Raw genomic sequence first — 15,167 nt, 5'->3', positions numbered from 1 at the left:
ATCAATTTTCAGTGCACACAAGAAAAGTATTCAAAGCAAAAATTTACGGAAAGCAAACTAACTAACGGTTTATTCAAATATTTAACTCCAAAATTTATTGGAAATTTACTTCGAACGGACTCACTGTACTCGTTGCTGCTCTTGCTGCTGGTCGTGAACCACGGTACCGTTGGAGGCTGCACCGCACCGGTTCTCCACCGGTCGACATCTACTGTGCTGAGTATCACCGGGTCCCAACCGGCCTGGGGGACTCCTGCTACTACTGCTTCCGGTTCCGACTTCGGTCGGAGGGGTTCTTCACGGTGGATGGCCGTATGTTGATGGACGACCTTTGGCAAACCTGGATAGCGTTCGTGTGCACACTTTCTTCAAGAGCAATTATGTTCGGTTTAGTTCACACTCGCGACACCTTGCAATTCCGGTCGGCTAACTTCCCGGATAGTCTATGTGCCGACTTCTAACGTCTCGGCCGGTTTGTGACCTCTCACTCCACTACTGGCCTCAACGTTGGCGATAAAGAGGACCAGGGCCGCGAACATTCCGCGAACCATAATAACTGTTTGTGGACCAAACCACTATTTGCTACAGCAAATCTTATTAACTTTAACGAAGTTTAGACTTTGTCAGCACAATTTCACTTAATTCACGCTTGCCAAATATTCACCGACTTGATCTTCTTGCTATTCCAGGTATAAGAGACCGTCCCTGTGGTCCGGCATTCCTGGCAGGGCCCCACAAAGTCACTTTCAATCGAAAATCGTCAAGCGACGATGAAGCTGTCAACCATCACTTTCAAGTGAAAGTCATTCTGTCTTCTCTTCGAGCTTTCGATCAGTTTTCATGCTGTTTGTTTTGGCTTGACTCGTGTTCATTTCTTCTTTCATTGTCAAATGAACTTACTTTTGCATTGAAGCGAAGCTGTTCGATCCAAATTCGTGCAGTTTTTATGACTTTTGTTGCTTGTTCATTCGGTTCATTTAAGCGTATGCGCATAGATCTGTGCACGTGGATGTCAAATTAATCACTGTCGGGTGGTTTGTTTACCCATCAATATGGGTATTTTTTTAAATCGGGGTGACGTCTAGAGATCGAAAATTGATATGCGACGCAATTTTGAAATCTAAGTTTAAGTTTAAATTTAAGAAAAAGTGGGAAATGCTGTCAAATACTTATCAATAAAGGAATTTTTGGAATCGGGATGATGTCTAGAGGATGAAAATCGATATCCGACGTCATTTCGAAATCCATGATGGTGTCTTCCGATTTCAGGTTAAGTGGGAAGTACTGTCTAATACCCATAAATATAGGTATTTTTGGAATCGGGATGGCGTCTAGAGGCCGGAAATCAATATCTGACGCCATTTTGAAATCCAATATGATGGCTTCCTATTTCAGAAAAAAATGGGAAATGCTGATGCCGTCCCATCAATATGAATATTTTTGGAATTGGCGTCACGTCTGGAGATTGGAAATCAATATCCGACGTCATTTTGAAATCCATGATGGCGGCTTCCGGTTTGAGAAAAAGTTTTAAATTTTATCAAAAACCCATACAAACGGTTTTTTTTTAGAATCAGGGTAACGTCTAGAAGCCGGAAATCGATATCCGACGCCATTTTGTAATCCAAGACGGCGGCTTCCGATTTGCGGAAAAGTGTCACATATCCTAAAATATGGTTATTTTCAGAATGGGGATGAGACGTAGATGCCGAAAATTTATGTCACGCCGTCTTTAAATCCAAGATGGCGACTTTGGTTCAGAAAAACTGTGAAATACTGTCAAATACTGATCAATGTGGGTTTTTTTGGAATCGGACTGACATCTAGAAGAAAGAAATCGATTCGATTTCAGAAGAAGTGTCAAATGGCATCGAATATCGATTTTCAGCATCTACGCGTCCGTCGTCCTCGTTCCGAAAATACCCAGATATTAGGGTATTTGACACTTGTTATGACCCGATGGCCGCCATATTGGATTCGAAAATGGCATCGGATATCGATTTTTGACATTCACACGTTGTCACCATTCCGAAAATACCGATATTGTAGGGTATTTGACACTTTCTAAGCCCTTATGGCTGCCATATTGGATTCCAAAGTGGTATCTGATATCGATTTTTGGCATCTACGCGTTGTTCCTTTACCGAAAATAACCATATTGTAGGGTATTTGACACTTTTTCTGAAACCCTATGGCCGCCATATAGGAGTCCAATATAGTTCCGAAAATACCCAGATATTAGGGTATTTGACACGTGTTATGACCCGATGGCCGCCATATTGGATTCCAAAATGGCATCGGATATCGATTTTTTACATTCACACGTTGTCACCATTCCGAAAATATCCATATTGTAGGGTATCTGATATCGATGTTTGGCATCTACGCGTTGTTCCTTTACCGAAAATAACCATATTGAAGGGTATTTGACACTTTTTCTGAAACCCTAAGGCCACCATATAGGATTCCAATATAGCAAATATAAAAAAAAAATCAGATTTCCGCTTATGACTGGTTGAAAAGTTTTTCATATAAATCCGTGAATTATTTGGCCTTGTAGAATTTACTCCCACTGCACTTTGTTTTATGAATGTGTTTCACGGTCAATGCCAACTCAACGTTTGGCCTATTAATAATTTGAAATTTGATCCAGTGCATCTTTAACGTAGAAATTCGATGTGATAGACAAATCTTATACGGCTCATGAGTCTAGCTGTGGAAGCTATACCCATATCATACATTCAAATCCAAATATAATTCATATTATCATTAGATATCGCTGCTCATAGCCACGCATCATTTAAACCGCCTTCACTTGTACTTTATGCAACTCAACTACACCTCAACTCCCCCACATTCTTCCCTTAAGCGATAAAGCATTTGAGCATTCATGAAACGATTAAAATTTTGTTATTTTAGGAAATGATTATTGCTGTTTCCTTGCCCCTCATAAAAACCAGTCCGGAGTAATTGCAAAAAGGAAACTCGTTCAATTAAATTAAAGCTCACGTGGATTTGGAGCACCGATCATAATTTTAATGAATCAGAAATTCCCTACTTTCAAATTGAATCGTTTCCCGTTGCTAAACTGAAAAAAAAAGAGTCAGCCACTAGCCTCTGACACTGATAAACAGCGAAATTATCCCGATTACGCCTGGTAATCACCGTTGGTCACGACAGCCACTTCAGGCCATACGCCACCTCGCTGGTTCATCGCCGTAATCGTCGTTTGGTTGGCGCATCATTATCTCCCCTCGACCGGTTAAGTTATGTTAATGCAGGATAATTTGATGGACTTATTATTTTAAAAAAACCTTCGCTGAGGCTCATCTAGCGAGAACGAGTTGAGAATAAAATATGAGCTCACGTGACCAGGTTTCGCTTCTGTGGATTATATCTTTATAGCTGTGGAAACTGTACTGTTTTAACTAGGCCTACTGAGAAGTGGCCAAACGGTTGACCCATTTAAGTTGAAGGATTTGCTCCTCTTTTCAGCGTTGAAGCATGCATTTCCAAGATGATGGTTTCTCGGGAGCAAAAAAAAAACGATTTTCTATTTTTTTTACTTTCTCGGCAATTGAATAGGGAAAAGTTAAATTGAAACGGAATTTATGATTCATTAACGAACATTCTGGTAGGTTGCTCTTTGTGTTTGTACCGGGAAGGGATGAAATGTCAGTTTTCAGGAAAGCTAGCCACACGGAATGACGGAACACCATAGTGTGAGAACGAAGAGTGGAATCCTAGCAAATGTGAACGTTTTATAGTGTTTTTTTTTTTTTTCTACCGCAAGGTTTCATTTATGATGTTTTTCCAAGAGGTGCCTTGCCGGCTCTGAAAAGGAGTGCTTGCTAATTGAATTCATGTTCTACAGTGTGAATTACTGTGGACCGACGTAATCGATGCAGAAGACTCCAGGCAAGTTCCATGGGGAAAACCATGTTGTATTTAAATAAAAGAAGAGTAGTTGGAAGAAAATGGCTAGATAGCGCAGAGAAATGAATTACACTGCGACGATGGTGAATGCAACCAGGATGATGCAGTTTTTATCTTGCTAGGAGGTGAACGATAGATTTGGCGTAAATTTTTACGATATTTATTGTAAACTTATGCGCAATATTGCATCAATCAGCAGTGTTTCATACAAACTTGAGAGCAATTTCGATGTTTGTGTGTGTATGTGTGTTTTTTTTATATTAAGGTTTAGGATAGCTTCAAGAAGCCTGGCCTGTAGTAAAGTTGGCACGGTGTGGTATCCACTAGTTGCCTAGTGCAGCACATTTTTAACCGATAGATGCAAACATTTTTGCCCTGGAGCTGAAAGGTGATAGTTATACTGTAAATCCAATGACCCATTTCAAGAATGCCTGTTCATACACGTACATTCTGAGGTCATCTTCATATACAATAAGCCCCGCATGAACACATTTATATATCAAATGGATATCTGAAGTGTAGTCACACTTCCAGAATTTTAAAGCATTCTAATTTGTACTGGCACGTATTTAGTTATTAAGTTAAAAAAGAAACACTTGTATAGATGGTAAATAAACTTAGCTGAGCGTTCCAAAACGTTAGTTAGAACGAACGGAACCTCATTCCACGGAACAGGAAGGATTTATTTCTATGTTCAGCTCATATCACTTATCACTGCGACAAAAATTAGGGGCACGTGGGATTTGATAATTATCACTTGAAACACTTTTTAACACCCCTTCTGTGCTTTAAATTTAACTTTTCTAGATGTTATTATTTTATTTTTTTTTAAGAGCGAAAACGACGCAGCTTAACAAAAACACGTCAATTTTGAAGCGTGACCTACTTCGATCAAGCTTGAAAGCAATTTCGATGTTATAGCTCAAAATTAAACGTGGATCTAGGGGTAGGTCACTCCGCACACCAATCTTGGGTCATATTTTTTGTCAGTGTGCCGCAACTGTGACAATTGTGCCGGTCATAGAGCAAGCTGCGATTGTTTGTAAAATACCCATCCCGGCAACCCGGTATTTCTGACACCTTGAATGTTTTGGTTTGAAATCGCATAGATAAATCGGACTGAGGATGACGCGGGAAGTGGCGGGTGTGCGAAATTTCGGTGTTTTGTGATCCATAGAGTAATAAAAGTCCTGCGTTTTAGTGTTTTATAATGCCCTCAAAGGCAGACTAGAAACCTAGCCTTTCGGCCGGAAAGAGTTGGAACCGGTGGGAAGCATTGTTGGAGACCGACTATAGAGGGTGATGAATAGACTTCTTTAGTTTGTTTTGTGTGAGTTGCAGCATTATTTGAATTAAGGGTACTAATGAGGTCTGATAAACTGCCTCTTCCTCTTGAGTCCACTCTTGAACCTACATTTCGTATTTAGATCTATAAGTGAACTGCTGGTCTGAGTTCCTTTGGTGAATTCAATTAGAAGATGTCCCTGAACATACAGTCAAACAGCACGTAATGTTCTGCACAACTTCAATGACAGTTGTGCCGAATGTATGCAGAAAATGTGCCGATGGATGTGCCCAAGCTGTGTAGAATATAATTCCGGCACAATTAGCTGAGTGACTTACCCCTTGACGTGGATAGATTTAACGCGATGGTTAAATGTCAGAAAGTTTGTCTGTGTAAACATCCACTTGTTGCACTTGATTTTGTATTCTCATTTGATGGTGTCAGGTTTAAAACGATTAAGGCCGATTATAGACTCGCAAACCGTTCCAACAAACAATACAAGCTTCAGACTAGCTAATATAGTCAAAAAATGAACTGTATAAGCCATTTTTTGCCTGTATAAGCTTATCTGCAGTTAAAAATGTACCGTCCATATTGGAATCAATTGTCCATACTGGAATCAAAATACCTTTCATTTGGCAGTTGCTGCGTCCAATTCGCCAAGACAACCAGAATGCACGTATATCGTATACACGTATAGTCGTTTTCGTGATTTACAAACATATATACAAACAAATAAGTCGTATAGAATGCAAAGAAATGGCTTATACGTACAAAAGTGGAGGCCATATGGGTGCATATTTTCGTTTAATTTTAAACGAGTTGATTTAACATCATATACGATTTAATCTGTAATAACAAATTCATTTTTAAAAATCTTACGATGTAATCCGATTTAATTTGTGATACAGTACGACGGAAAAATGAGTCATCGCATATAAGTCGGAAATTTGCATTCTATACGATTTAACTTGAACATAATGCGAGGTATGCCATTCTGATATGCGATTTTGACTTAAACTGTAGCAATTTACGATACTGTCTGTACATTGTTATACGACTTCTGGTTGTCTGGTGAGCTCCCTCAGGAGGATATACAGGACAGTAGGAATGGATTCGAATTTCTACTGCGGGAAGGTTTTCCGGTTTCGGAAGCAGTACATCTCGAGCAACAAGCGCAGGCAGCAAAATCGGAAAAGTTTTCGAACTTCTGGGCTGCTGTATCGGAGGTCCTTGCTAATAACGACTATATAGTCGCAGAAGAGATACGCCACGGTGAAACGACATGGATCTCACCACTATGCGTATCAATGCGTGATTTAATGTCCAAATGCGAGACGAAAATGCGAGAAATATTCCCTGAATCAAGGTCCAATTGTATTCCATCTTACGAATATTTTCGTCTACAATTCGTTCCGAGAAACAGTCATTCGCGAGTTTCAAAACGCTATTACGGACGATTTGACGTGAAGTTTGGGCTTCAACAACGTACGCTACACAAAGCGCATGTGGACCAGCACTATGGAGCTAAGCAGTTTCAGTTTATGAAAGTTATGGCTGGTAAGTTTTGAAGTTACATGACACATTCCAGATATTTAATTGGTTGGTTTTCAGGACGCTTCTCTACTGTTTTTTTTCTTGGATGACAAAGTGTCGATTCCAGTGGGATTGGAAGGAGCCCCTGTTAGCGCAACTCGAAGACAGCGGCATGTACTCATGGCTGGACATGATGGAAGAGGGCTTAATGCTATGGATTACGATAATGTGCCGCAGCATTTAGTTCCATCGGTTTCTATGATGATTATATTGAAGGATGCAGTATTTGAGCCTTGAACGGCGTTTCGACATGCAACGGAATTGGTCAAGCATATAGAAGAACCTGATCTGCAACGACCGATTATGTTCATTGGAACGGATGAAGGACCCGATCACAATGTGGATTCTATTCAAGTAAGACTCAGCTACGTTGCATTGTTTTTGGAACTAAATCTAGACTACCTCTGTGCGGTGCGAACTCCACCATTTTTTTTTCCGTTATAAACCCAGCCGAAAGATTCATGAGCACGGCGAACATTGCACTAATTGGAGTGGCCCTTGCCAGGAATGATTTCGGAAAAAAAGGAAAGAAAGTTCATTCATTTCTTTCCAAAAAGCAATGGCGAGATGCTCAAGAAAAGCACCCTGAAACAAAGTATCGTCAATTGGCAATTGATGGGACCAGAGACGCGCGGAATATATTGAATACCCGTTTCGAAAGTTTGACGTACAAAGTTGAACAAGTGAGGATGGGCTGTCCTGCTACCGAGGGTGAAATTGGTGCACTGAGGAATCAGGTCTCCATGGCATTCGGTGGCATAGACATTGGAGGGAAGATAACCAAATCACAAATCATGAACGAGCCTCAAATTCAAGAATTCTTTGAGAAACACTTCAGGGTTACCTGTTATGCATTCCAGGTGAAAAAATGTACTGACAAATCGTGTCCATATCATGAAAAAATCCGGTTGCCAACATCCATCTTTAATCAGATTGAATGGCTTCCCTCCCCTGTTCCTGAAGTAGATAAATATCAGAACTTTGATTCTGTTTACGGTAACGAACCTACTGATGAACACGTCCCAAGTAAACAAGCAGCGTCTTCAGATTTTAAGATAATTCTACCCAAACCGTCATTCCCGTTAGCGTATACTAGGGCACGAATGATTGTCACCTGTACGGAATGCAGCTTTCTGAGACTGCTGTATACAAAATATGCACTGGATATACTGACTTGAGTAAATATTTCGAAGAAAAGTTGTATGTTTGTGGCTCGCTGCTGGATTCATTTCCAGAAGTATTCCAGAATCCAAAATTGTCATGCCATGATCCTATCACATTACATTATTATCAAGCTGGCCCAAATTTGATGGGATATAAAGATTTATGCGCTAAATGTCTCCATCCCAACGTTACAGGGATTGAAAAGAAATTATTGTTCTGTGAACGGTGCTCCTCCAAAACAGTGACGCCAATTGATAAAACATCTGCTGCTGAGCAGAAAACTGAGCGGCATCCACGTGGTAGACCTAAGAAGAGCTAGTTATACTGTTATTAACGATCGAATGTCTGATCACTGTTTTTTTTTTTTAATCTTGCCTCCAACACGCATTTTTTTATTGGACAAAAAGTGAAAATAACATTTTTATCGGCCTAAAGGAATTAGGATTATCGTGAAATCCTTATCTGTGTTGTGAGCTCCCGCGAAGGCTAGAAAGAGAATAAAACCTCAAGAAACTTACCTGCCATAGTGCATTTGTCCCCGTTGTGCTATTGTGTAGTGGTAAATAAAGATTGAGCACAGAAACGAGTTTTTAAAACTGAGTGATTCGAACAAATGTAACAGAACGTGTTATAAACATTGGAAAAAGCCGAGACAAAGGGTACGTTTATCAAAAGCCGCAATGAAATGGAGGACAAGTACTACAAGTTGCATGACTTCCTCACCGCAAATAAAGTGAACCACCATGTTGCTGCTAATGCCTCTCAGGTTTCTACATCTGTAGTGCGCTTGCCAAAAATTGATTTGCCAACTTTTGATGGCGAGATAGACAATTGGATCCCATTTTATGATGCTTATCGCAGCTTAATCCACAACAATAAAGGTTTGGCTGCTGTAGATAAATTCCATTACTTGATGGCAGCACTCAAGGAACCCGTCAAGCAACTTCTTGATACGACTAGCATTACGGGAGATAATTACAGGATCGCTTGGGATTTACTGGTCAGTCGCTTCGATAACAAGCGCCTGCTAATTAAAAACCATATTAACTCTCTTTTCGCAATTGAGCCTGTGAAAAAGGAATCTTCTGCTACCATATTGTGCCTGGCTGACCAATTCGAACGCCATGTAAAAATCCTAACGACGTTGGAGGAGCAGACAGAGCAATGGAGCTCCCTGCTCGTGCACATGGTGTGCAGTCGCTTGAATCAAAGCACTTTGAGGGAATGGGAACGGTCAACAGGTAACGATAAAGAGAAGGTTCCTACGTATGACGAGCTGATTACCTTTTTGAAAGATCAAGCTCAGATCTTGATGTCCTTGAACAGTGGAACCCTGGTACCCTCCCCTCTAAAAGATAAACCCCGTTTCTCTGTTGCTCACACTGCATCCGTTGCAAAATCATACCCACCAAAAGCTTTCAGCTGCATCGTGTGCAATCAACCGCATCGGATTTACGATTGCGAGGTGTTCAAACGGATGTCAATCGAACAGAAGCAAGACACCGTCCGTAAGAAGAAGCTATGCTGGAATTGCTTATCATCGAGTCATCTCAGCCGTGACTGCTCCTCCAAACCCTGTCGGAAGTGCAACGAAAAACACCATACACTTTTGCATTTTTCCTCCCCCAACGATCGTTACACCCAACCCCAAGTCAAACCACCTACTGGAAATCTACAATCCACCACATACACCGGAAGCGGAGCCGTGGTCCCGGCATCGTTGTCCACTCCAATTCCACCATCACCAATCACCTTGTCCGCCACCCACCAACCTCTCACCAACGCATTAACTGCAGCAAGCTCTTCCACCACCACCTACTCGACTGTTCTGTTATCCACCGCCGTGGTAAAGGTCCACGGCCCGTCGGGGAGATCTACATTTGTTCGAACCCTGTTGGACTCCTGCTCCGAGTCAAACTTCATCACCGAAAGAATCGTTCAACTTTTGGGATTGAACCGACGAAAGCAAGCTGCAATTATCGCTGGAATGGGTGGCTCTACTGTCAACAGTACTTACTGCACCGTAGCAGATTTCAGTTCTGTTAATTCCACCTACTCTAACACACTGACGTTCAGCATCCTCTCCAAGATCACCAACGATCTGCCCTCTAGGGCAATCGACATTTCGCAATGGAACCTCCCTCCTGAGTTAGTCTTGGCAGACCCAGATTTTGCTTCGCCGCAAAGGATCGATATGGTTATCGGTGCTCAGCTGTTCTTCAGCCTTCTGCAGGAAGGACAGATCCCAGTAAAAGCTGGTCCTTCTGAACACCAGCCTATTCTCCAACGTACCGTGCTCGGATGGGTAGTAAGTGGACCTGTTGCCATCGATACCGCTACCCAAGGACCTGAGCGAGTCGCTCTGTTGTGTACCACCGATGACTTGGACCAACAACTGACTCGATTCTGGGAAGTCGAGAGTTGCCCTCAAAGCCGTGGACTGTCTAAGGAAGAATTAGCTTGCGAGATGTACTTTTCCGAAACTACCACCCGCGACTAATCAGGCCGATTCGTTGTACGCCTGCCGAAGAAAGAGCACGTCTTGAGTCAACTTGGTGACTCCGAGATCGGTGCCCTTCGCAGATTTCAATGGATGCAACGTCGACTCAGCAAGAACCCCGATTTGAAGGCCCAGTATGTAGACTTCATGGCAGAGTACATAGAACTTGGCCATATGGTTTCCGTAGACCCATTACTAGACAAAACCCATACCCGCTCGTTCTATCTTCCCCACCACGCCGTGCTCAAGCCGAGCAGCACTACCACTAAGTGCAGAGTGGTTTTCGATGGGTCCAGCAAGTCTTCTACGGGAATCTCTCTCAATGATTGCCTTATGGTGGGACCGACTGTTCAGGATGCATTATATGCTATCGTCATCAGGTTCTGCATGTACGAAGTGGCTTTAGTTGCAGATGTAACCAAGATGTATCGCCAGATGTGGGTACATCCTGACGATAGACGTCTTCAGCTCGTGTACTGGCAAAGCAGGACTGATTCACACGTCCATCCCTACGAGCTGACCACGGTAACATACGGCACCGCATGTGCGCCGTATCTAGCTACTCGGTGTCTACAGCAATTGTCCTACGATCACTCGGCGAGCGATGCTGACACTGTGGAAGAAGCAACGCAGCTGCATTCTGGAGTGCAGAGCATCCTTGCGTCCGCAGGGTTCGAACTTCGAAAGTGGTCGTCGAATTCGTCCGAAGTGTTGTCACATATCCCGGAAAACCTGAAGGATGATAGGCCGATTGTAGCAGTTGATGACATTCAAGGCTCTGTCAGCACACTCGGTCTGCTGTGGCACCCTGAATCGGATGCCTTCCGGTTCAAAGTTCCTGAGCGATTCTCTGATAATCCGATCACGAAACGAATCGTGGTCTCCGAGATGTCCAAACTCTTCGACCCATTGGGTATCTTGGGTCCGGTGATCATCACAGCCAAAGTGTTTGTCCAACAACTTTGGAAGTTGAAACTAAGCTGGGACGAAGAGCTTCCCAATGCACTCTGTACCGTGTGGGAAGACTACAGACTTGGTCTGGCTGCTCTAGGAACATTTTCCATCTCTCGTTTGGTCAAAGCTCCAGGCGCCGGAGACAACGTGCAACTTCATGGGTTTTGCGATGCATCCCAAAATGCATCTACTTGAGAAGTGTCGGAAGAAGTGGTGTCGTCACAACCCGTCTCCTAACCGCCAAATCCCGAGTAACTCCTATCCAAACCTTATCAATTCCCCGTCTAGAGCTCTGCTCTGCTGTCCTCCTCAGCCAACTGTACCAAACTGTTATGTTAAGCCTCAACATAAATGCTAGTGCTTATTTTTGGTCTGACTCTTCAATCACTCTCCACTGGCTGTACAACCCACCGTCCAACTACAACATTTTCGTGGCAAATCGTGTCGCGGAGGTGCAGCGACTCACTGAAGGAGGCACTTGGAATCACGTCGTCGGTCTGGAGAACCCGGCCGATCTCATCTCGAGGGGTATCGATCCCTGCGAGCTCGTCAACAACGCACTATGGTGGAAGGGTCCACCGTGGTTAACGTCCGATCCAGCGGAGTGGCCAAGTATGTTTCCAGTCCAAGACGCCTGTGAATTTCCTCCCGAAGTTCTCGAGGTGAAGCTTTGTACGCTTGCAGCCGTCACTCGATCCACCGAAGCTCCCGACCGCACACTGTTCACCCGCTACTCGTCACTAACGAGACTCACCCGCATCGCTGCATATTGCCGCAGATTTGTGCGGTACTGTCGGGCCAAGCTCGCTGGATTCCACCTACAAGCTATTCCGTACCTTACCTCAGCAGAACTCCTTCAAGTACAAGAAGGCCTTGTGAAAGTTGTGCAAAATGAGTGCTTCAGCCAAGAAATCGCTATGCTTCAGGCCAGATGCGAAGCGGATCTCAAGAAATCCCCATTACGTACCTTGAATCCCTTCATCCACGATGATGTACTTCTGTCCGGTGGCCGGCTGAACCACTCTTCATACTCGTTCACGCGCAAGCATCCAATGCTTTTGCCTGCAGCGCATCCGTTCACTTCACTGTTCGTTGATTCGGTGCACAAGCAGCTTCTCCACGCTGGACCGCGTGCGATGATCGCACACATCCGTGAACAATATTGGCCATTAAACCTCCGTAACCTGGCACGGAGACACGTCAAATCCTGCTTGCGTTGTTACCGCACACGACCACAAGCAGAACACCAGCTGATGGGCCAACTTCCGAAAGTTCACATCACTCCGGCCCGTGCGTTCCTGAACACGGGCGTTGACTTCTGTGGTCCCGTTTGGCTGAAGGTACCAGTACGTCGAACGAAACCAGCTCCACCGATCCGAGCATACGTCGCTGTATTCGTATGTATGGCTATAAAGGCCGTACACCTCGAATTGGTTGGCGATCTCAGCTCCGAAGCCTTCATCGCAACGTTGAAACGGTTCGTTGCACGGCGAGGCAAGCCAATCGCCCTGTTCTGTGACAATGCCACCAACTTCAAGGGCGCAGACAGGGAACTCCGAGACCTCTGCAAGCAACTCAACGATCAACAACTACGACTGAAGATAGCATCGTTCTGCGCTGAATCATCCATCCAGTTCAACTTCATCCCCGCGAACGCTCCGACATTCGGCGGCCTTTGGGAGGCCGCAGTCAAGGCTTTCAAGCATCATTTTTGGCGAGTCGCCGGCTTGGAATCCCTGTCAAGCGATGTTATGTGTACCATCCTCTGCCAGATAGAGAGCTGTCTCAACTCTCGGCCACTGACGGCCCTATCTGAAGACCCAAGTGACACGGAAGCCCTCACACCGGGACACTTTCTGGTCGGATCAGCTCTCCAATCAATCCCGGAGCCCGACCTTGCCCAAGTTCCCAACAACCGGCTTTCGCTTTGGCAGGAGGTGCAGCGCAGAACTCAAACCTTTTGGAAACTCTGGTCGACGGAGTACCTTCATCAACTACAGCAGCGTTCGAAGCACTACTACCGGCAGCCGAATGTTCTGGTCGGCAAGCTGGTACTCCTGAAGGACGACAACCTACCACCGCTCAGGTGGAGCATGGGTCGAATCGAAACCGTCCATCCCGGCGCGGATGGCCTCGTCCGTGCGGTGACCGTCAGACTGGCATCCGGCGCAGTCTTCGACCGACCGATCGTGAAGATCTGCCTGCTTCCCATCGACGATGACGCAAGTTCCACCTCCACTTCCGGCGAAGTGCCTGGTGACCCTGACGACAATGCAGCGCCAGATGATTGATTGTGAAGTATTAGTTAAGAAGTGAATTTATTGTTAAATTTAATGAAACACATTTTTCATGGTGGCCGGTATGTCGCGGACAACGCGATGGTCCGAGATACCACTGCATAAGCGACACAGAACAAGCAGAAATCTAAACCTATTGTACCCACACGCCGCACATAATTGTATTTCGCTCTACACTCCACACAGCAGGAAACAACAAACATCACGTAGGAATATCCTCCTGACTCGATCACTATCGATCGAGTCGGTAGGTATAAAGTACCGGCACCAAACTTTACCTACAATCAGTACAAATCGAACCATTATACGAATCACACCCGTTCAATATATATACAATTAATCTAACGTCGCGAGTTCATTTCTTTTCTCCTGACCGAAACCAACCACACAGCCAACCAATCAGTCTTTTTAAAGACTAAAGAGTTTTAACTTTCTGTGGCTAAGCCCCCTGAACCAGTGACCATTTCCGAATAGTTCGCTCAGCCGTTGCCAGGCGTTGGAGCTCATCGAAGAGGATCCCAGTGCGTGGACAATATTCATGTCAAAGACATAATGTTTATGGCACTGAATTTTTACATAAGGCACAAGCTTACCCAAGGAGGTTTGGAAGACTATTAAAATGTTGAATGTTTTCACCATAGGCACACAGTTCGAAAAAGTAGTGTAAATTTATGTTCAATATGATGCACATAAATGGAGCGTCACTTATCATATACGTTTACATTATATATCATGTAAAGTTCTGACACATTTCATGCATTGTAGCAAATATTGTATACAAAAGCCCATCTTTGTAAACAACATTCTTTGCAAGTTGCTCGGTTGCGTGAAATGAAATACAAGTCTACGTGAATGAATGTTTCCATCACAATTAAAATTCAGAATTTTTATCTGTGCAAACCTTTTCCCGAAAGCTTTACCACTTTTACTAATGCTTTCCTAGCTCCGAAAGGGTTAATTTTTGTGTGAATTTTCATTGTGGGTATGTCGTTTTCTTGTGAATAAACTTATATTTTGGAATCATTAATACATATTTTATGTATTGATAGTTATTATAACTGAGTTTGTTATAGTTCTGATATGATGAGAAACATCGCACAAACCACTTTTCACTAACATATTAAAATATACCATACGTTGATATAAATATTAACCATTGATATAATTCTGTTATAATTTGGATCGGGTGCAAATACAAAAATGAAAACTCAATAGCTTCATTCCCACTGTTATAGAAATAGGTAGAGCAACTAATGAAGGAGTAATTTATCATTCTTTAAACATAAAATGTCGTTGCCTGAAACAGAAAAGAACAAATGATACATACCTTCGTGCCGCAAAGTGCTTTGTCACTGTTCCTAAACCTAATCTTTTGAAACCTATGAATCCCAAAGTTATTGCTTCAGCTTACCTCGGCAATGGACCTACGGTGAGC

The 15,167-nt window shown here is 43.5% G+C and overlaps 3 protein-coding genes across 3 annotated transcripts; all 3 read left to right on the top strand.

Moving 5' to 3' along the window:
- The first annotated feature begins 9,167 nt into the window (after window positions 1-9,167).
- On the top strand, window positions 9,168-10,481 carry LOC135709185 (uncharacterized). The gene has a single exon (XM_065231408.1). The coding sequence runs from the start codon at window positions 9,168-9,170 to the stop codon at window positions 10,479-10,481; it is 1,314 nt and encodes a 437-aa protein (XP_065087480.1).
- Window positions 10,482-10,904: 423 nt separating this feature from the next.
- Window positions 10,905-11,630, top strand: LOC135709184 (uncharacterized). The gene has a single exon (XM_065231407.1). It carries the CDS (start codon window positions 10,905-10,907, stop codon window positions 11,628-11,630), a length of 726 nt encoding a protein of 241 aa, XP_065087479.1.
- A 358-nt stretch (window positions 11,631-11,988) lies between these two features.
- Window positions 11,989-13,726, top strand: LOC135709183 (uncharacterized). The gene has a single exon (XM_065231406.1). The coding sequence runs from the start codon at window positions 12,050-12,052 to the stop codon at window positions 13,724-13,726; it is 1,677 nt and encodes a 558-aa protein (XP_065087478.1). The 5' UTR covers window positions 11,989-12,049.
- The last annotated feature ends 1,441 nt before the right edge of the window (window positions 13,727-15,167 follow it).

This window comes from Ochlerotatus camptorhynchus, unplaced genomic scaffold (assembly GCF_037179485.1).
Source record: "Ochlerotatus camptorhynchus isolate MF236.1 unplaced genomic scaffold, CSIRO-AGI_Acam_v1.1 ptg000353l, whole genome shotgun sequence".
NCBI lineage: Eukaryota > Metazoa > Arthropoda > Insecta > Diptera > Culicidae > Ochlerotatus > Ochlerotatus camptorhynchus.
The sequence above is the reverse complement of the archived record's forward strand: the minus strand, read 5'-3'. Positions and strand labels throughout refer to the sequence as shown.